General features: G+C 37.3%; 1 protein-coding gene across 3 annotated transcripts in view; it reads right to left on the bottom strand.

Moving 5' to 3' along the window:
* Positions 1–3,564: 3,564 nt before the first annotated feature.
* Positions 3,565–20,900, bottom strand: part of LOC104912051 (phosphatidylinositol 4-phosphate 3-kinase C2 domain-containing subunit gamma-like) — a 51,205-nt gene continuing 33,869 nt past the window's right edge. The window contains exons 1-7 of one of the 3 annotated variants that reach the window (XM_031554965.1): positions 18,209–18,293; positions 15,704–15,884; positions 14,266–14,373; positions 11,893–11,985; positions 8,450–8,579; positions 6,215–6,351; positions 3,565–3,789 (exon numbers count right to left, since the gene is read on the bottom strand). In XM_031554965.1, the coding sequence (XP_031410825.1) occupies positions 3,580–3,789; positions 6,215–6,351; positions 8,450–8,579; positions 11,893–11,985; positions 14,266–14,373; positions 15,704–15,715 (690 nt within the window). In that variant the 5' untranslated portion in view covers positions 15,716–15,884; positions 18,209–18,293 and the 3' untranslated portion in view covers positions 3,565–3,579. Of the gene's footprint in view, positions 3,790–6,214; positions 6,352–8,449; positions 8,580–11,892; positions 11,986–14,265; positions 14,374–15,703; positions 15,885–18,208; positions 18,294–20,900 lie in introns of those variants that run through there. The other 2 variants (XM_019616103.1, XM_019616118.1) reach the window with 2 other exon arrangements.

Below are 20,900 nucleotides of genomic sequence, written 5' to 3'. Positions count from 1 at the left end.
AGAAAGAAATTACTAAAAAAATGCATTTTTTCAAATAAACTCTTCCAGGAAAACTAAAATCAATTTTATTAACAATTAAAATGAAACGTGTTACTTATTAAATAAGAAGAGATAATTTTCTATATGCTCAGACTTTCTTAAGTGCTTTTCAGTATAGAAAATTTACTGATGTAAGAAGAAAGTGTGGGAAACATTGTTTTCCCATGTTTTTGAAACTTCCTTCAAAAAACCCAGTGGAATAGTTAGACTGCCTCCAGTAATTAACTTTGCAGAAGAAAACCAACTTAGCAGATGTAACTTCTGGGAAAACCCCGCCAACACGCAGGATTAGTTTGGCAAAAAGATGAGTGTCTCTGTGATTCAGATCAGAGAAAACAAAAATCTGTGATTCGTTATTAAAAAAAATAAAATAGACACAAGTTATCACAATGTGAATATATAGCATGCCATGAGCTGTTCTACTATCTTGCCATCAGCTTTCAAACCACGTATCATTGACTAAAAAAATATAGTAGTTCTGCAAGTGATTGGTAGGGGAAAGAATGAGACTGGTAAGGATTGGACTAGTTCAGTTATTTATTTAAATGAATATCTTACTGCCTAATTCACCAATTAAAAAATGTTTAAAAAGAATAGCTCAGCATTGAAAAGAAGAAAAAAAATATCAAAGAAAGTACAGCAAGTACAGCCATGAGCCTGACACCTTTTTCCATGCCATTTGATGACTGCCTTACTCTGATTTGATTACGTGAATGATAGTACATCTGTTTCACTCAGAGTGGGTCTTAGAAAGCAATTGCCATGGAATAGTCAGTAGTGAAAGAATAGGACAGTTAAATTAAATGATAGAAGTTTCTTCATGCAGTTTGAAGTGTACGTGAACAATTAAGTACTTTAGGATAACATAGGGTCAAATGCATGTCTGGATTAGAAAACAAAAGAAGTGGAATTTTATTAGCAATAACAAAATGTGCTGTTTAGTATGATTGAAAAAAAAGTTTACCTGGTGGGAATTCGGGAATAACTTCTGCCACGCTCTCTCATGATGCTTTTTAGATATGTCTCCCTCCAACACTCTTCCAAAACATTAGTTCCCAGACCCATGCAAAGATAGGTTATTATTACTATTTAAGATGTTTGTGTATGTGAAGGTACAGAGAACTAGAAAAAACAGAATATTCCTGATTAGTCTTCCCTCTGAACAGACAAAGTGCTGAACCACTGTCTTCTGCCTTGAATTCAAATCTGGGCAGGTTTATTGGACAGCTTTTAATAATGAGGGGAGGAAATTGAAAAATTCACTAAGCCCTTGCAAGGGTGTTATGCAATCATGAATACAAAAATGAGCATGACTGCATGAATTATATAATCTTCAAAGGATACTCTGTAGACTCACACTGGATTTCATAGAAAGAACTATAGCTCATACATGACAGTGTATGAGCAGTGGGATTCTCAAAGCTATTGTGTGTATCTTTATTTACATCAGAGTTAATGCTCCATATTCAGAATGTTGGAGAAGACCTATTCTCAGGAAAGTTTATGACAAATAATATTTTGTTACTGTCAAAAAGAACACTCTGAAAGTAGATTGGATAGCTGTTTCAAGAAAGATATCTTCCTAAATTTTGAAAGGAGTGTCCATTTTTTATAATTTCAGATAATAAGCTATACGAATTTGTTCATTTGCATAGCTTTTTTTTTGTTGTTGTTATTTGTTTAGAGATTTGTATTAGACACTTCATTCTTTAAAGCTACCTACAAAACTTCACAAGTATGTATACAGCATCTACTGTATAAAAAAAAACACAAAAAACCCGAGGGCCAGCAGAAATAATTGCAAAATCTGAAATTATTTTGTTGCTGTTTTATCAATACTATTTTAGGAGCATGAAATCATTTGATAGTGAAAAGAATTCAAATTAAAATCTAATAAGAACTCAAAAATTTAATATAAAGAAGTGTTAAAAGTAGAGACTAAAACTACCTCAGGATTTGCCTTGTGGGAATGGATAGATACAAATAGCACTGAGAGTTTTAAATTGAGTGAGCCTGAACTTTATGGGAAGTAGAAATGTCATATGCCTATGTTTTGTGTTACAAATAATATGTTACATTTCTTGAAGGTGCATTCAGCTCATGAGAACCATAGTCATTAATCTCATACCTGCTCAACTGCACGCAGGTTCAGGGAAGACCCATGGTGTTCACAACCTACAGAAAGCATGAGTCTTTGTTTTGCTGAGGAACCATGAGGGAATTAAGTAGAGGTCCTAAAATGTCAATTATCATTTTATTTTATGTTATAAAAGCAATATACTGCATGGAGAAAGAGGAAAAAAATGGGTACTGTTTATGGATGTTACTACAAAGTAAGTTATTTTTATAGTATTATTTACACAGTGTAGTAAGACTGAATTGTAAAACAATAAAATCAAAATCTACTTTTATTATTGCTATTACATAATTTCTGCTTAAATTTGATTGCTGTGTATCTCCTTATATTTTGTTGGTCCTACCTTTCACTCCCACTAAATAATTCTTAACTCATGGGAGAACATTACTCAAGAAAAATTCTGCTGGGCTCTAAAAGAAGGTTTGCTGGAGTGAAAGATGCAAGATTTAACTGAGTGTGCCTGAGTATCTTTTTTATGGCTCTGTTCTGCTTTATTATTTCCCTAGCAAGTAAGTAGGATTAAAAGAACATATCTTGAATGACTGATGATAATTCAGAACACTGCAGCTAAATCTTTTGACTGTCAAGCTCAGGGAGTACTTATTAGCCTCATCAGCTTCCCTCATATCAATATTCCCACAGTAATTTCTGTCTCATGTACGGACGTAGTGTAAAATAGTCAAAGGCGAGCTTAAAAAAAAAAAAAAGAAGAAAGAAAACAAAAGAAAGGAATGATTAACTCAAACTCTTAATTCCAGTACTAGTTCTGGAAACTATTAGGAAACATGGAAAAAAGTCATTCTCCCCACTTACCTTGTCATTACTAAGTATCATTCATCCATTCCCTATTTAACACTTTCTTCATGTGCTATATACACGAGAATGATCCCACCTATTTTTATTAATATTATTTATTATTTTATTAATCCTCCTATAGCATGTCCACAGCAGGAACTAGAAAAAATGATCACACTATTTTATTTATACTTATCATCGTATAGGCATCAGAGATAGATAGGAACAGAAAAGTTGCAGTCTTGTCTAAAGTAAAACAAGATAACCGCAAAATATAATCTGACCTTCATTATTCTGAAAGATGAAAAGATTGCATTTTCACCCACAGAGGCTTAATGCAATCATTTTTCATGTCTAATTGGAAAATTTGGGTTATTCTCTTAGTATGGAAAAGGAGTTGTCAGTTAGAGACACCTATGGTTTGGCATTCATTATAGAAACACTGTTAGAGAAAAAATGGAAAGCAGAATCTGTTTGACATAGGCCAGTCTACTGTTCTGTTCACTACCCAGGTTATTCCTGTATTTTTTTGATGTTTTGTGGAAAATTGAAAGAAAAAAAGCATGACCTTATTTGTACTTTTTTAAATGGGTATTCAGAACATCTTTTTAAAGTCTATTTATTGTATGTATTACTATATATACTAACCTTCTTATACTTCCAAATGTCTGTGCATGACCTAAAAATCTTCCAAAATCAATGTGAAACATGTGTCCAGCATTCGTCAACATTATGTTGTCATTGTGTCGATCACAAACTCCTAGAATGAAGGTGACAACACACCAGCCAGCACAGGAATGAAAGAAATTCCTTATTGCCTAGTTAATTAGACAAAAGCACTTATTAGAAATATAGAGACACATTTTTTTCTTTTTCTTTTTTCTTTTTTTTTTTTGCAACGCTAAAAGCAAATAAATATGTTCTACAAATGTTGCTAAAATTTTAACATGAGTGTTCTTATGATTAAAGAACAATTAATACAGAAATTTCAAAGTTACAATGCAACAATTTTATGGATGAAGTTTTCAACTTGTGGTTTATAGATTCTTAGAATTCTGTGGAAAACTTACAAGCTGGAAGGTATCTATGAAAAACAAGATAGATGTCAGGAAGCTTAGATTTTCTGTGTAATAGTCTGCATCTCTATTGTAAAAGAAATCGTTTAGAAGTAAGATGGAAATCTATTAATTTTACAAATTGTGCTGTAAAGAAGTGGGTTATTTTACACAATTGTTCTGTACCTACATAGGTCTTTTCTCTCCACATTTCAACTGCATTAAATTACAATGAATCAAGTCTCATACTATCTCCATTTTAAAGAAATGAACTGAAATAACAAAGGCTAAACCATTTTCTGTGCATAGCATCTGCAAATCTAAATAGACTATGAGATCAAACCAAGTGTCATGTAGAGAAAACCAAAAGAACGATTAAACTGCAAATCAGTCTAGCTTTCCTGTTTGGTATAACCTACTTCACTGATGAGCACTTGTACATAGTGGAGATGTGTACTTTCCCAGTTATTCTACTAATTCAGATCCATCCTATCAATCTTTATAGTACTACATTGTGGCATTACTTTTTGCAAAAAATGTGTCTACAACTGACTTTTTTTTAATCTTATCAATAATAGTTTAAGAACTGTAAATGCAATTCTTATTCAGTCTTAACCTCTCATAGGTATCAATCACAACGAGTTTCATTTATATAGAAACCCAAAAAATCCTTACTTGTGGTCATCACATTTTTGGACAAAACCTACATGAAGCAAGGTAAATTCAGGCATTCAGGATTTCCATGTAGATTGAGGGTGACATTGGCAATGGCTGATATGCTAGATGACAACACTGTGGAAGACTTAGGCCACAGCACAAGACTGGTGAATTTTATGTCTAACTGTACTACTTACTCACTTAGATGACCTTGGATAAAATAGCTAAGCTTCCTGTGATTCTGTTCACTCAACCATAAAATGAGGATATTAAAGCTTATTCTGCATAAGCTTTTTGAGTGCCCTAAATACAATATTGTATGAGTAAAAAATTACTAAGTAAAAGAGAAAGGTTAATTCACCGGCAAGTGCAAGGTGAATATATAGCAGCAATTTTGTGCATGCCCTATGCAATCAAAGTGGACTGCATTTTATATGTTTAAAAAAATCAAAAGAAAATGGGTAAAAATTGGTTTTGTAAAATTTCACGTTAACAGTATTTTTTTTTTACAAAGAGTAAGTAAGAGCAGTAAGAAAACAGGTTTTCAGTCAATAACTAATAGCTAACTAACTTTTCAATCAAAATGTTGGCTGCACATTTACCATAATACTGTAAACACAATTTTTTGTTTTTATTTCTGAATGGATTGGTCCTGTTTAACTGAGTCTACATCATATACTAAGAATTCGAATGCTCTTATTGAAAATATGGATGAACAAATACCTATTGAATAACTATAAAACACTAAAGATTATCAAACACATTTCTGCTATATATCTGCCTACTAATGAACTTTCAAAAAAGCAGTTCATTTACAAAATGGTAATGCTCAAGGCTTCCCTTTAAAATTCATTTAAAATGTTGGCTACAAATCTACTCCTGGCATGAAGAAGGAACCAAAAATTGTCCTAGCAACACAAGTAGTAACAAATTTTTAATGGATCTTAGAATATGCTCAACCATCAAAGAATGAATAGAAGTTCCTTTCAAGAGGAAATCTCTGCTTCTATAAATAAAACTTTGGTTTTCTTGGTGCATTCATAATGCTTGGTTTCATGTAAACAGATGCATTAAATGGGATCCCACAATGTGAAATGAAAAGATTAATCTTATGTGTCATATGACTAGGCAGTTTCTATAACACAGCTTTACAAAACTTGGTATTGCTGTGGCTAGTTTGAAATACAGAAAACCCACTAAGATTTTGCACTGTTTATATAAAATCAATTATTTCAAGAGTTGGACCTAAAAAAATATTTTGGAGCTCAAAATTTAATACTTCAGATTCTCTTCACTTCACTGTTTCTATTTTATGATGTGTTTTTATAGGCAAAGCATTACAAAGCAGCTGATCCAGAGCAGTATCTCTTTGGAAAGAGAATGGTAATTTAAATCAATTCCCTGGCTTCTATGCCTGTTACTTGTTTGCCTAGATTGTGAGTCATCTGTTTATTGCTGCATACTGTCATTATGCTTTCTTGTTTCGCATGACATAGGATTAAATATATAATAAGGTTCATTATGATGTTACCTCTTGGTAACTGGATTCCAGACGATGGTGATGACGGAACCATTTTTTAATTGTGTTTTCTTTCAATGGTCCTATCAGTCCAGATTCCCTGTGGATCTTGGCTAGTGTGGTAGCATCTGGCACCATCTGTACAAGTCCTAATCAGATACAAAAGAGGTCACATGAGAGATAAGCCCACAACTTCAAAAAAAACGTGAAGACAGCCAATGTATTTGCATATTTTTGGATCATTCCATGCATAAAAACACATGCTTAGAAACTTACAAAACAATGAATTCAATCAAGAAGATAGACAAAGATTTACTTTTTTCTTTGTCTTAAGAGACAATAAAACAAAATACAGGTAGTGAAAAATGGGAGTTCCATGAAGAAATAAATTCACCAGTAACAATTGTGCATGCATAACTGTTTCAAGGTACCAACAAGGCCAACAAGATTCAAAGCGGGTATAATGTGTGTGCAAACAAAAATCAGTTAAAAAAAAAATAAATTGAATCAGATATTTACTATGGAATAGAAAGTTCTTTCATATGCATTTATTTCAAGAATACTACAGACATTTTTTTCAGTATATGATACTGATCACAGCTGGAGATGGTATACTACCTGATAGTGCAGAGATTACTCTGATCCAAGGTGACATATACTGGGTCTTCAAAATGCAAAAGAAGCCAAACATTTTGCAATGCTTCACTTGAATCTTATATCCCTACTTGTACTTAATTTCTTCTTCTGAGAGCTGGCTTGCCAGCCTTCTGCCACTGTTCCTGTGTGTGGTCCCCTGGCACCTCACTCTGCAACTCTGCATTACAGGAAGGACTTTTAATGAATTCAGTTGGTGACAGGCTTCTCTACAATGCCATACCTGGAAAGTCATAACCTCAGAGTGCTTTATATTTATCTGTGTTTACTTGAGTTTTAAGTGATTCCTGTGTTCCATGACTACATAGTGATCATCTCCCATCCCCCTTGAGTGGAAAAGCTGGTCCACAAAGCAAGACGTTAGCCCAGGACTTGGAGGATCTGAGTAAACAAGTGTAGTTTTGCACATGTTCTCTCTGACCACAGGCATGTCACTTGTCCTTTTATCCTTGATTATCAACTATAAATCAGTTATATTAACATTTCTATTATTCTTAAGGAAAGACACTGTGGGGAAAATCTGAGGTGTTGAGAGATTTTCTGTTACAGTGGTACTGAAAGGAAGAGAATGTCAGACAATATTATTTCAAGATGTTATCTACATCTTTCTTGGCAAAAAGCAAATTAAGTGTTAGTGTGTAAGAGAGACTATAATACTATGTTCAGAAGTAATATTCTTTATGTTATTTGCTTTTGAAGTGGAAATCTTCAGGCTTTGAATCCAACCTCTGCAAAGAAGGCAGTAGTCTTTTTCAGTTCAACTTAACCACCTGCCATGTGTGTGAAGTTATCTGTACTTCCTCATAGTCCCTTCAGATCTTTCATCCTCTCTCATTTTCTCTTTGTGGCTCACAGAAAAAATGAGTATCTTTTTATTATTATTTATTTATTTATTTATTTAGGTAGATTTTCTACTGAAGATAATCATAATATATCAGTCTTCTGTTGTGAAAGGAATATTTTCAGTAAAATATTTAGAGAGTCAATGAAAAATAGTAAGCTTTTTGCTGTCAGTAATTTTTTGTAGCAGGCAATTGGCATTCCTGCTACAGCTCTACTATCACAACCATAAAAGAGAGAAATAAGGCTTTCAGATGAGTCAGGCCTGCCCTACACAGCATAAATCGCAAGAGTTATATATCAAATTCAACACAGGAAAGCTGTCATCACTTGTCTACAGGTACCTTCTGTAGCCACAAGCTTCTAGGTTCATTTAAGCACCTTTGTGGGATCACACTGGATTAAAACTTCAGTAGCTATAGCAAATTTTCTCCAAGGCCCTCTTTTTGATATGTGAAGTTACTTTTAAGAATATGGTGAAAGCTGATGGTATTGAAGCTTTTGCAAACTTCTAGCCTAGGTTGCTATAAAGTTAAATGAATTTGGTTGTACTTCTGGAAAGCAATGAACATTCAGGATTATACAGGCATATGATTTAGGGTTTGAATAAATGAAGTTCTGAGCCTTTTTTTTTTTTTTTACAAGGAAAGATAAACAGGACACTCGAAAATAAAAGTTGAGATATTTCTGTATCATTGTTTACATGAGATATGAATAATGTGATAAGAGTAATCTTTGTAAACTGAAACTGACCTTGGCCTTTTCCTGTAGATAAACATCTATAAATTATCATTTGCATATCCAGACCTTCTTGGAGCCATATGTTGTCAATCACTCGAATAATTTGCAGAACCAGCATATCCTGACGTAGATCATCACCTATCTATTAAAATAGGACAGGAAATCCTTCAGTTCCACACAGTTTCATAATTAATTTGGACTCTTTCCTATGCTAAAATTGCTACATTTATTTTACAGTAACCCCCTCTTGTTTTTCTTCAAATTTGCTAATTAACTTTCAGTGTCAGAAATAGAACAGAATAGATGGCAGAAGTAGGCAGCCATAGAAATGGTAGCAAATTCTCTCTGATTAACAGCCTTTCTGCTTATTATTCCTATGCAGTTATTAAAGTTTGAAAATTTAATCCGGAGGTAGGATCCTAATTTAGCTACATTTTAAAGTCTACCTAATGCTAGATCCCTTTTCAAAAATGACAGCATTTGACCTAATGTTAAGCTTCACAACTTGCAGTTTGCAGCAGGCTGAGGGGAAATTTATAATCAATTTACATTTTATCCATGACATAATTCATATTCAGTTTCAAACAGTGGTGCCTGTTCTCCCCATGGACTCTGTTAAACAACAATCTTAGTGAAATGGGGCTGTAATTGTAGCCACAGAGGTAATGAAGAGATTATCTTCAACCATTGCTGGATAGCTGGATAAATAGCCAGTGAAAATAAAAGGCCTGCTTTTATTTGTATCTACTCCCTACCCCCAACCCCATCTAAAATACATGTGACTTTTGCTGATATTGTTAAGTGTTTTGCTCTTTTGTTTTGTTCTTTTTACAAATGCATTCCATTCTACAGACATTTATAGTCAATAAATGGGTATTCGAGGAGACAACTTTATTTCTTAAAATAAAAAATCCAAATCTATCTTTCCTTCACTTCAAGGGAATCTTGATTCCAATTAATTCTTTATAGTACCTAGGCCTGAGAAACATATTCTTTCCCCTTACTTAAGTGCAATATCAGTGCTTATTATTTCATGTATTCATTGTATATCATGAATGAACACTTGAATGACTGTAAAAATAAACAATGCCTTTATACAAGGGGTTGCTGACAGGAAAAAGTTATGTCTATTATAATACTCATACAGCAGCTAGAAAATTAGTGGTTTTTGAACATTACCAGGCAGGGGAAATTCTGTGGAGGTGGAACTAGCTCAAATGTTTAAATGCCTTATGGCAAAGCATTTGCACTAGGAATTAGTAAGTTTTGTATCTCACATAGATTCGCATGTTAAATACCCTAAGAAGACACTTTCTAAATATTCAGAAAGCTAAACATTGCTAGCCTCCCCTAGAATGCCTGGAGAGCATATTTCTGTTCCTAAGAATGAATGTTCTGTATTATTTATTTATCAGGCCCAGCCAGTACGGGCTGATGAAAGGCAGATTGTGCTTGACCGACCTCATCTCCTTCTACGACTGGGTGACCAGACTGATAGGTGAGGGAGGGAAAAGCTGTTGTAATCTACCTAAACTTCAGCAAAGCCTTTGACACGGTCTCTCACAGTATTTTCCTAGGGCTGTCCGTGGCTTGGACAAATATACCCTTCTTTGGGTAAGAAACTGGCAAGAGGGCCGTGCCCAACAGGCAGTGGTTAATGGAGCTAAGTCCGTCTGGTGACCCGTCACAAGTGGTGTCCCCCAGGCGTCTGTATTGGGGCCCATCTTGTTTGATATCTTTATTGATGACCTACATGAGGGGATTGAGTGTACCCTCAGTAAGTTTGCAGATGACACCAAGTTAGGAGGTGGTGTCTACCTGCCTGTGGGTTGGGAGACCCTTCAGAGGGATCTAGATAAGCTGGATCGCTGGGCTGCGGTGAATGGGATGAGGTTCAACAAGGCCAAGTGCCGAGTCCTGCTCTTTGGCCACAATAACCCCATGCAATGTTATAGGCTTGGGGATGAGTGAAGAGGAAAGGAACCTGGGAGTGTTGGTTGATGCTCAGCTCAACATGAGCCGACAGTGTATGTGCCCAGGTGGCCAAGAGGGCCAATGGCATCCTGGCCTGCATTAGAAATAGTGTGGCTAGCAGGAGCAGGGAGGTAATCATCTCCCTGTACTCAGCACTGGTGAGGCTGCACTTTGAGTACTGGTTCAGTTTTGGACCCCTCACTGCAAAAAAAGACATTGAGGCCATGGAACATGTCCAGAGAAGGGCAACGAAACTGGTGAGGAGTCTGGAGCACAAGTCTTAGGAGAAGTAGCTGAGGCAGCTGGGATTGTTTAGTCTGGAGAAGAGGAGGCTCAGGGGAGACCTCATTGCACTCTACAACTTCCTGAAGGGAGGCTGTGGTGAGGAGGGGTTTGGCCTCTTCTTCCAGGCAACAAACAGGACCCAAGGAAATGGTCACAAGTTGTATCAGAATAGGTTTAGATTAGACATAAGGAAAAGCTTTTTCTGTCAGAGAGTGGTCAGACACTGGAATGCCTGCCCAGAGAGGTGGTGGAGTTGCCATCCCTGGCAGTGTTCAAGAGATGTCTGGATGAGGAGCTACGAGATATGGGTTAATAACTTATGGTAGTAATGGTAATGGGAGGACAGTTGGACTAGATGATCTTTCAGGTCCTTTTCAGCCTTGTGATTCTATGATTCTATGATGTATTTATATCAATTGTTATGCTTTAGGATTGGAACATGACATTGCCAGAAATCAAGGAATAAGTTTTCTTTGGCAACATCAACTGCTTTGTATGCATCAGCCATTTTATGACCTTCAGTGTTCTTTTAAAACCAGCATCCATTGTTATGGAAGACATATACTTTTGAAAGAGAAACTGTTCTAGATTACAAGTATTGTCTTTTTCTGATGGACATAGCACTGTCTCAACTACAAAGCTTTGAAGGTGACAAATAGAAAATAAACTAGAATACTAGTCAGTTCCTCCAACTAACTCTACTGAGACAGAGCTCCTCTGCAGTCCCCTCTGCCTCTCCTTCCTCAGCCCATTCCCCCACACTGGCTGGTAGGGTTGGAATTAAACTCTCTCCAGCAAATAGTCTTTAACACTGTAGCATTTTGATTTGTGAGAAATATATGGACATGGTTACATGAGTCAGTCATACTGAACAATCTCTTCTTAAGACGTGCCCTCTGACTTTGTGTGGTTAACAAACCAGTTTTAGAAAATAAGCTTTATATTTGAGCCTAGTTTTCCCCACTAAGGAAAAAGGGATGCAAGAAATAATTTGATTCTCAATCAAAAAGTTGAATACTACAGAGTATTTTCTCTGCATATTCCAATGAAAGTTGTAGTAACAAAAATAACTATGAAAAGTGAAGAACAGAGCCAAATCAAACATTTTCAGGCTCTACATTTAAAACATAAATCAGGTGAAGTTAAAATGAGCCTCTTGCATACAAAAGGAAGTGAATATTAGAAGAGTAACTTACCTTAAAAATAATATTGATATTTCCACTTGGAGCATTTGCATTGATGAAGGAGATTTTTAATGGAAAAGCATTGGATGTAAAATACGAACATGACTTCAGGGAAAAAGAAAGCAAGATGACAGCAGTAACACATACATAAAACAACAGGTTAATACAATAATGCCAAAAAAGGTAACATCTTTCACACCACTCAAAATCTCAGATAACAAAAACAAATAATTATTGATATTACTGACTGTTTAATTGGATCAGGAAAATGAGAAACTCCTTTTCCACTGACAATTGTTCCACTCAGTAATCAGATTATATAAACAGATAATATTTTACATACTAATTCTTTCTCACTTTCACCCAGTTTTCTAATGCTAAACCTTGTCTGGGATTTAGTAGACAAAAATACATAAGATTAATTGAATGGGAATCTGCAAAACAGTGAAATGTCTTCAGTCCCATTTTTTCTTCTGCAAAAAAATTACAGATGATACAGTCTTTATGGAAGCAAAGAAGTTGTTAATCTCTCTGGTCACCTCATGCTGACTAAGGATAGAGGAAATTCTGAAAACCACAACTGATTTTATGTGGAATTTGTCTTAATTAAATATGAGAGTTTTTGTTTAATGACCTCTCATATTCTATAGCTCCTTTCACTTGAAGATCTCAACAGGCTTCAAAAAGCATTAATTAGCCAAGCATACCAAATCGTGTGTGAGTAGGTCGGTATTATTATTATTATCACTATAAAAAGGGGGGTGGGGGTAAGGTGGGGGGAAACCCAACAACATAACCAAAGACAATGGTAAATTAATGCCCTGGTTTCTAGAAATAATGAGCACCTCACAGCAGCTACTGCTGTGCTTACTTCGTGGAGTGTAATGGAGGCTAATTTGTACAAAACCATTAGTAGTCAGAGCTGTCTCATGCTTTTCATCTAAAAATCTCAAAGCACAAATTCAAATATTGTCTTAGCCACACCATTTCTCTGCAACATTCAGTAGCTATGACTGAAGAAGAAATCTTGACCCCCTATGGAATTTTGACAATTGAAATGTCTGAATAAGTACTTGAAAGATTACTGCCATACAATGCATTAGTGATAGAACTGCCAGCAGTACTTGCTACTAGTAAAATTGAAGGATGGTAGCAAAATTAATTAAATTTGAAGGTATTATGAGCATTTAAAAATGTTTTCATGACTATATTATCAAACAGATAAGGAAAAAAGCTGCAGATATTTATAGTATTATAAGAGCCTATAATGATATAAGTGAAAAAAATATCTTCAGATACTTACATTTACACATTTTGTATCTCTCCAGCCAAGCTGGTGCAGTATAAATAGCATGATTGCATGGTGAAATACTTCCCTATTAGTCATTATTTCCAAAAAGCCTGAAAGTAGTGAGAAGCAGCAGGCTTCAAATTTTTCCAACTTATATCATCCACAATTGGCCCAAACCTGCGGGGTGCTGGAAGACCTCTGTTCTCTGAGAGATCAAAACTGAATAGCAATTACTTGGAGAATCACAGGTCAAAGACAATTGAAGGGATCAGCACCTCTCAGAATCAGGTCCACTGTGGATAATGAGCCAGAGAACAAAAATAGAGCACAAATTGCTGTAATTAGATAGCTATAACCGATAATATATACGGGTCTTCAGATTTGTTTTCCTTGCTGCTGGATACCTTTTCCTTTTGTAGACTTGGAACAGCCTATTTCTGGCATAATATTGATTATGAAAACATTCTAAACAACGAATAACTCAGTCTTAGTATTGTAGTCAAAGTCAAATCAAGCAACGCTAAACAGCATTAACTGTTTCCTTTATTTACAAATCACTTTTAATATGAGTTGTAGACATAGTTGACTTACTGTGAATATTTAATTTTAATATTTAATTCTCAGCCAGTTCTTTGTCTCCTCTAAACGAAAATGGAGTAAGTCTAGATATTTAGCTGCCCCCATCTGTGACAGAGGAAAGTCTTGGATGGGAAAAAAACTGCCATCCAGTGCTACGTGGATAGAATGGAAAACAAGAGTCATTTTTATGAAATCCAGGTGTCTTTGCCAAGTTCAACACCACAGCAGGGGAGCTGAACTAAGAGAAAACTGCTGAGAGTTTGAAATATGTGCTGCTGCTGCACAAGGTAAGATGGATAGGCAATACCTAGCCCAGCAGTCCCTTCACCTCTGCCTTCAACAAAGGCCCTGAGTTTCAAGGGGATTAGTCTGGATGACAGTTTACCAGATTACTTATCCTTGATACCAGTAGGATTATTTCCCAGCCAGTGCAGCCATTCAATCTCTCCTCCTCTTCATATTAAAATACAAACAAACAAACAAAAAACGTAATTCATTGCATGAGCTAGACTTACATCTGCCTCTATGCCTTGCACAACAAGTGCGGGGTTCAGGGGAAGTCGGCAAACTTTTACATCCTGGAAGAACTGCTGAAGTCTATTGAGTTCCATCTTTAACACCTCCTGCAACAAGCACATCATTATGGCAACATGAAAGAACATAATAGCAGTTCTTAAGTCATTGACTGTCTTGCTACATTGGAATCAAATAGTCAAATTTCTGGCACTAATAGCATCAATGTAAACATTTAACAGTTAATGAGGTCACACTGAGGTACAGTTATTAAAAAAAAACAAAAAAACAACCTGTGATTTTACTCTGTATTGATATTTTTACTATTTAGGTTCTCTCTCTGTTCATGCTGTCATGTAGGTTCATTTTTGACACCCTTCATTAGTGGCCGATTAGTCTCGCACCTCCTCTGCTGCATCTCATGTCTATTTTGCCTTTCTGGATAGCTTTATGATTTGTTGCCTCAACACTGTGATCTCCCTCACCTAACAGTTGGTGTGCTAACTGCAAGCTTTGGAAGTTCCTCAGTACCACGGTAACTACAGCCTGGAGATTAATCTCAAAGAGATGAAATATGCAACAGTCATTTATAATGCATCACTACTATTTCTTTTCCTTTACATGGATTTTTCTTTTTGCAAATATATATATTTTTATTTTTACTTCCATGTTTGCTTTGCTGCTTTGAGTGGCAACACAGAGTATTCTGAAGTATACTATGAAAATCTTTGAATCCCCAACAAGGCAAAAAGAATTCATGGTAACTTTCATGATAACTAGCATTGGCAGGTATATTTTTATCTGTCCTTTTGGCTTGCTTCACTGAGATCTCGGCAAGAAATTGTTTTACACTTCAGGTAAGTAATGTAAGATGTCTTGGAAAATTAATATTTGAATTGGAAACATACCCATGCAACATAAAAGCTGCACCCACTGGAGATAACTGTAAGCCTTTTACTGCCAAGAATGCATCTCTGCAGTTACACCTGCAGTATTAATTACTGACTACTATACATGAGATGTGAAGTACTGAACATTTTGGTTGGCTTTGTTAAGAAACGAGAATATTCAGCATGTTAGTGACAACTCTCAGCAAAGTTTTCGAGGAACACGGCACCTCTACAGGAGACATATTTTGGAAAGCGATCTAAAATGTATTCCTTTCAATAGTTACTCACCTCACTGTGTCTGACCACCACCAAATTTAAGAAACCATGGAATGAGGAATTTAAGTGGGTTAAAAGATACACTGACCTTGAGAGCAATAATGGTAAGAAAATAATGGGCCCCAAAAGGCCCAGTAAAAATATATGTATTAAAATTTTCATTCAAATCTTGGGTTTATTTACATAAAGGTTACTAAGGTAAGAAAAGGCACTTTGGAAAAAGTAAAATTACCAGGACAAGCTTAGATGGAAGGGGAAATATTTTTTAACAAACCTTTCTTTTCATGTCACTGGCAGCTTTTACTTTTTCAGCAATGTCTTCCAAAATTCTGATAAGTTTCTCCTCCTTAGAAAATTCATTGTTCAAGGTTTTCCCAGCAGTGAATTGGAGAGCAGCCAGTAGTTTCCGATACCAGATTTTGAAATGAACTTCATTCTGTGCATTTTTCAACAGCCTGAAGAGAGAATGGGAAAAAATCAGTGTATTTAAAACTGATTTTTATTTTATAACACTTCCAGAAGAAGCAATGAATGTAATCCAGACTAATTTGTATTTGGTGACTATAGGCATCTTAGCAACATAGAATGAAAAAAAAAAAATTGTTTATTTGTTGGTAATACTGAATTCCCATTTATAACTAATGAGATTCTAAATCTATCTTTTTTTTTTTTCTGCCAGTGCACCTACATAGTCAAACATATATCAGTTAGGAGGTACATTTAAAGGCCATTTTAGTTCCAGAAACCTTCACTAATCTGAGTCGAGGAGACATTAATGAAATTGGCACTACTGCTAAGAAAAAATGAGCCCACTTTGTTCCTTTCTTTACTCGTTGGTGTTTGTCTGAAACAAAAATTCAACTTTCAGTTCTACTGAAGTTTGTAAAAGCTTTGGAAGTGGAGTTATTCTCTACATAAAGATCAGATGTAAAATGAAACCTGAGCATTTTTCACAGGTATATTATGTAGCTTTCTCTAACTGCAAGTTCATTTGTGTTAGTAAAGCTGTGTGAGCTTTATGTTTTTGTTGTTAATTGAATGGATAACTGTGGATTTTTTCCTTCATGAAAGCCAGAGTTTTTGTACAACTTTGATTTATTTTTGTAAGTGCAAACAGAATCATGAGCTAATTTATAGTGCCACTAACATCCCACCATTACCTGGGATTTCCTTTTCACTGGAAGACTAATGGACTGCTATTTTGCTTTTTTGACCTTGACAATTGTCCCTGCAATTTCATTAGAACATCCCAAACCTCAAATTCCTCATAAATGCCTGGATTTTAATGCAGTTCTCTTATTCATGAGGTTACTCAAACCTAACAGATAATGCTAGTTTTAATAGGACAGAAATCTGAGAAGTTGACTGTGTAAACACAGCACACCTGAGTATGTCACGTAACCAAAAGCAAGCACAAGACTTACCAAGCACTTCTATCTACAGGTAAAAAACTGTAATGCCATTAGACTCTGACTCCTTCAAATCATATATAAGGCGCTACAACACTGCTACTACGGTGCATGCATTTTTTGGTAATGAAGTATTCCTTCACCTTCCATAAGGCAATCACTTTCTAGATCCTCTTTTCCTATAAAGTTCAATGCAGAATAAGATCACCTACTAGATTCTGAAAAGCCTTCCTGGTTACACAAAAACTCTGAACATCTAAAGGTTTATAAGTACTGAAAATCCTTAAAAACTGTGCAGTGTTTCTATCTGAAATATCTAGACATGAAAGGGTAGGTACATGAGAACTTTATCAAACTCTCTGAAGGAGACTGAAATAACATTTCTTCCTGTAGTTTGATAAAAATAAATAATTACTTTTTGACTGGAAAGAAATACAAATAGTTTTTGCAGTGTCTGGCAGAAGGCAAAACCCAGCACACAGACAGTTATGTTCCCACCCTGAGCCCTCCACCACAGACTGAAGATGGCTGCAAGTACAAGATCAAACCTTATCTTGGTGGTTGATAAACCAATTCTTTCAGATTTCATACCAGTTAACTCCAAGTTTCCATGAGATATAATTATTTTCTTGAATGTAGATACCTTGTGCCATTTTAGATGTCCTAGAAATTCCCATCTGGCCTCCAGCTGCTGCCTTGGAAGGACATGGGCTTACTAGAGGCAATATCTGATATGTGCCAAACCCAAGCAGTTGTCTTCAGACACTCTGTGGTGTGTAAAATAGCTACTGAATCCCACTCTCTAGTGGTCTTCCTAGCTCAGCGACAGGCAAATAAGATGATTTAAAATTAAATCAGTTTCAACAGCAAGTCAGAAATATACTTGGTGATTGCTTTTTTAAAGGCAAGCATTACTAGTTCTGTCTGAACTACCACAAAGGCAAGAATTTTAGTTTAATGAAGCAGACCCCAGCTTAGCCTCAGTGCAGCTAAACAGTTTGCATTTCCCTTGGAACACAGGTAGAACGAACGTGTTCTCTATCTGACCAGAAAGAAATACTTCTCAATTCACAATCATGTCTTTTTCGTGTCATTGCTTTTTGGCTGTACGTACATTTGTAATCAACTCTTTCCAAGCATGAAGCACAGAAAGAGTAAAGTGTGTAAGAAACCTCTGATGAACATCTCAGGAACTCAATGAGAATTGCAGCCTCTGCCATCGAAGCAGACTGATGTATTAGTATCACAAAAACAAGGGCACATATCCCACTAGTTCTATGTTTTTGTTGCTCTTTATCATATTTTCTTTTAGAAATAATAGTTTTCTTGCTTAGACACATTAATTCTAATACATACAAAGGTTTTCTCACCTTCAACGACCCTGTTCTGTGGCCAAGGAGAGAACTGGCTGAGGACAGCAATCCCTAATCGGCCTTCCCATCCTCCGGGTGGAAAATCTCAGCACCAGGCCTGAAGAGCCTCACAGGCCGTCCAATGCATCCCCCTGCAATCCCAGTGCAGCTATCCAGAGGCTCTCCCGTCCACCCCTCTCCTTTGGCATCAGATCAGAAGAGATGCCACCTTCTCACACTCTAGGAGCAGAAGTGAGGGATGGGAAAGGACAGCTGATACAACCCTTGAAACTCAGTGGTTTTTAATGACCGCATCTCCCTTGGCTGCTGATCAGTTTGCTTTGCTCCTCCTTGGCTGCTGTGGGCACCAGCACTGCTCTACCCTAACCTTGAGAACTCTGCCCCAACCCTCTTGCTACATTCTTGCTACTGCCTCACAGAAATGGTTGCAGGCCCCAACTGCCAGCCACTGCGTTTGGGCCAGCATGTGACACTCAGAATCCTGTTGCCATGGCCACCAAACTGCCCTCAACGGCAGTCCCTGAGCTCACTCAGCCAGAGGCCACTGGATTCTGAGTCTCGGAAAGAGATATTCATTATTTCTGAGGATAGGATGGAGCAGCCACCCACTAAGAAGAGGCGGCTGCTGGAAATGGGTGATGACATCGAGCCCATGGAGGTGGACCTGCCTGGCAGCGGTGGAGAGCCCATGGAGGTGGATCCACCACCGGAAGATGACCTGATGGAGGTGGATCCACCTTCATTGGGGCAGAGTGGACATCACTCTGTTGTTGCCAGGCTGATCAGAAAGAGGTTGCGCCCCAGAGTTCATCACAGGGGCGCCAGGATCTGTCCACCTCCCTCGAAATGGCCGCCTCGACGCTGGCGATGATCCTCCTGTCCTGTAAGTTTGGCCTTACCCAGGAGAGTCCCAAGATCACTGTGGCATCCTGTGGGCTCACGTGGAGCCTCCATTTCCTGATCATTCTTCTTTTCACAGCCAAGGCTCCTATGAGCCCTTCCTTCCCGTCCCCCTTCCTTGTCCCTTCCCAAGACCTCTCATCTCTTCTTCACCAAGTCCTGAGGAAGAGGGAAGGGCGGGACTACCATCCTTGGAGCTAGTGTGCCAGGCCAGAGGGAAGAATCCAGCAGAGGGACCTCAACAGCTGGGGGCCTCGAACATCGCAGGGGTGCATGGATCCTGTAAGTTTAGTGTTAGCCAGGAGAGCCTGAACTCAGCACCATCCCACAGGCTCACATGGAGCCTGATTAATTTCCTGATAATTCTTCTCTTCACAGCCAAGGCTCCCATGAGCCCATCCTTCCTGTCCCTCTCCCTCATCCCAGCCCAGGGTGGGAGAAGAAGTAAAAGAAGAGACTGAGGCAGCGTCTGCTGTGGAGGACTAGACTTCGGTTTGGATGGAAAGAAGTATTGAACTTCAGCAAGAAGGTCCAGTCCAGATGCTTTGTTTGGACTTTTCTTTCAAGACTGGGCTATCAGCAATTTAAAACAACACAAAATAATAAAAAAGTCAAAACCGCAAAACAAAATAAACACATCTTCTTTTTTAAAAGAAAAACAATAATTGTCTCTCTGCTTTAGGAACTTTAGAGTTTGTGCGTAGGTTCCTGCATCTCCTTCTTGCCTTTGACACACAAGAATGTACCCCACAGCAGGACACGCTGCCCTCATTTCCATCCCAATGATCAACCACTACACTGCACACACCACAGCTGTCCCCTTGCCCTGCCTCAACACTCTCTACAATGTGGCAGGGATATTTCACATCACGAACACAGGAAAAAGCCCATTTTGAATGTAGAACTATAGAATCACAAAACTCACAGTATTTCACTTCCTCTCAATAACTAACTGGTTAATGAACAGAGATGTTTGAACCAAAAACAAGAATTGGCATTTGTCAGGACAAACACAGAACTAAAGCAAAACATTTTGGTTTAAATTAGTCACCCAGCCCCTGCCTCAGTGACAGTCAGAAGTCCCCAGTGACATCTAATGATAGGACAAGGGGCAACAGGTAGAAGTTGGAACATAGGAGGTTCCACATAAATACTAGAAAAAACTTCTCAGTGAGGGTAACAGAACACTGGAACAGGCTGCTCTGAGAGGCTGTGGGATCTCCTTCTCTGGAGACGTTCAAAACCCTTCTGGATGCATTCAGGTGTGACCTAATCTAGGTGTTCCTGCTCTGGGAGGGGGATTGGACTAGATGGTCTTTCCAGGTCCCTTCCAATCCCTGACATTCTGTGATTCTGTGATTCTGTGAACTTGTTCATTTCTGCCCCACAAAGACAAGTGCAGGTGCATTTATGAAAAGGCTACATCACCATGATCTGTGGTTTGAATGTGCCAGATTACACCAGTGCAGAATTTCTGTACACACTTGCATTGAAATCAAATCCCAATTGTTTAAATCATATTCATAGAATCGCAGAATGACCAAGGTTGGAAAATACCTCTAGGATCACCCAGACCTACCATCCACCCACCTATCACCAATATTTCCCACTAAACCATGTCCCTCAGTACAACATTTAAACATTTCTTGAAAACCTCCAGGGTTGATGACACCACCACCTTTCTGGGCAGCCTGTTCTAGCACCTGACCACTCTTTCGGAGAAGTTCTTCCTAAGGTCCAATCTGAACCTCCTCTTGTGAAACTTGAGGTCATTCCCTTTAGTCCTATT

The sequence above is a fragment of the Meleagris gallopavo genome, chromosome 1 (assembly GCF_000146605.3).
Source record: "Meleagris gallopavo isolate NT-WF06-2002-E0010 breed Aviagen turkey brand Nicholas breeding stock chromosome 1, Turkey_5.1, whole genome shotgun sequence".
NCBI classification, from domain to species: domain Eukaryota; kingdom Metazoa; phylum Chordata; class Aves; order Galliformes; family Phasianidae; genus Meleagris; species Meleagris gallopavo.
The sequence above is the reverse complement of the archived record's forward strand: the minus strand, read 5'-3'. Positions and strand labels throughout refer to the sequence as shown.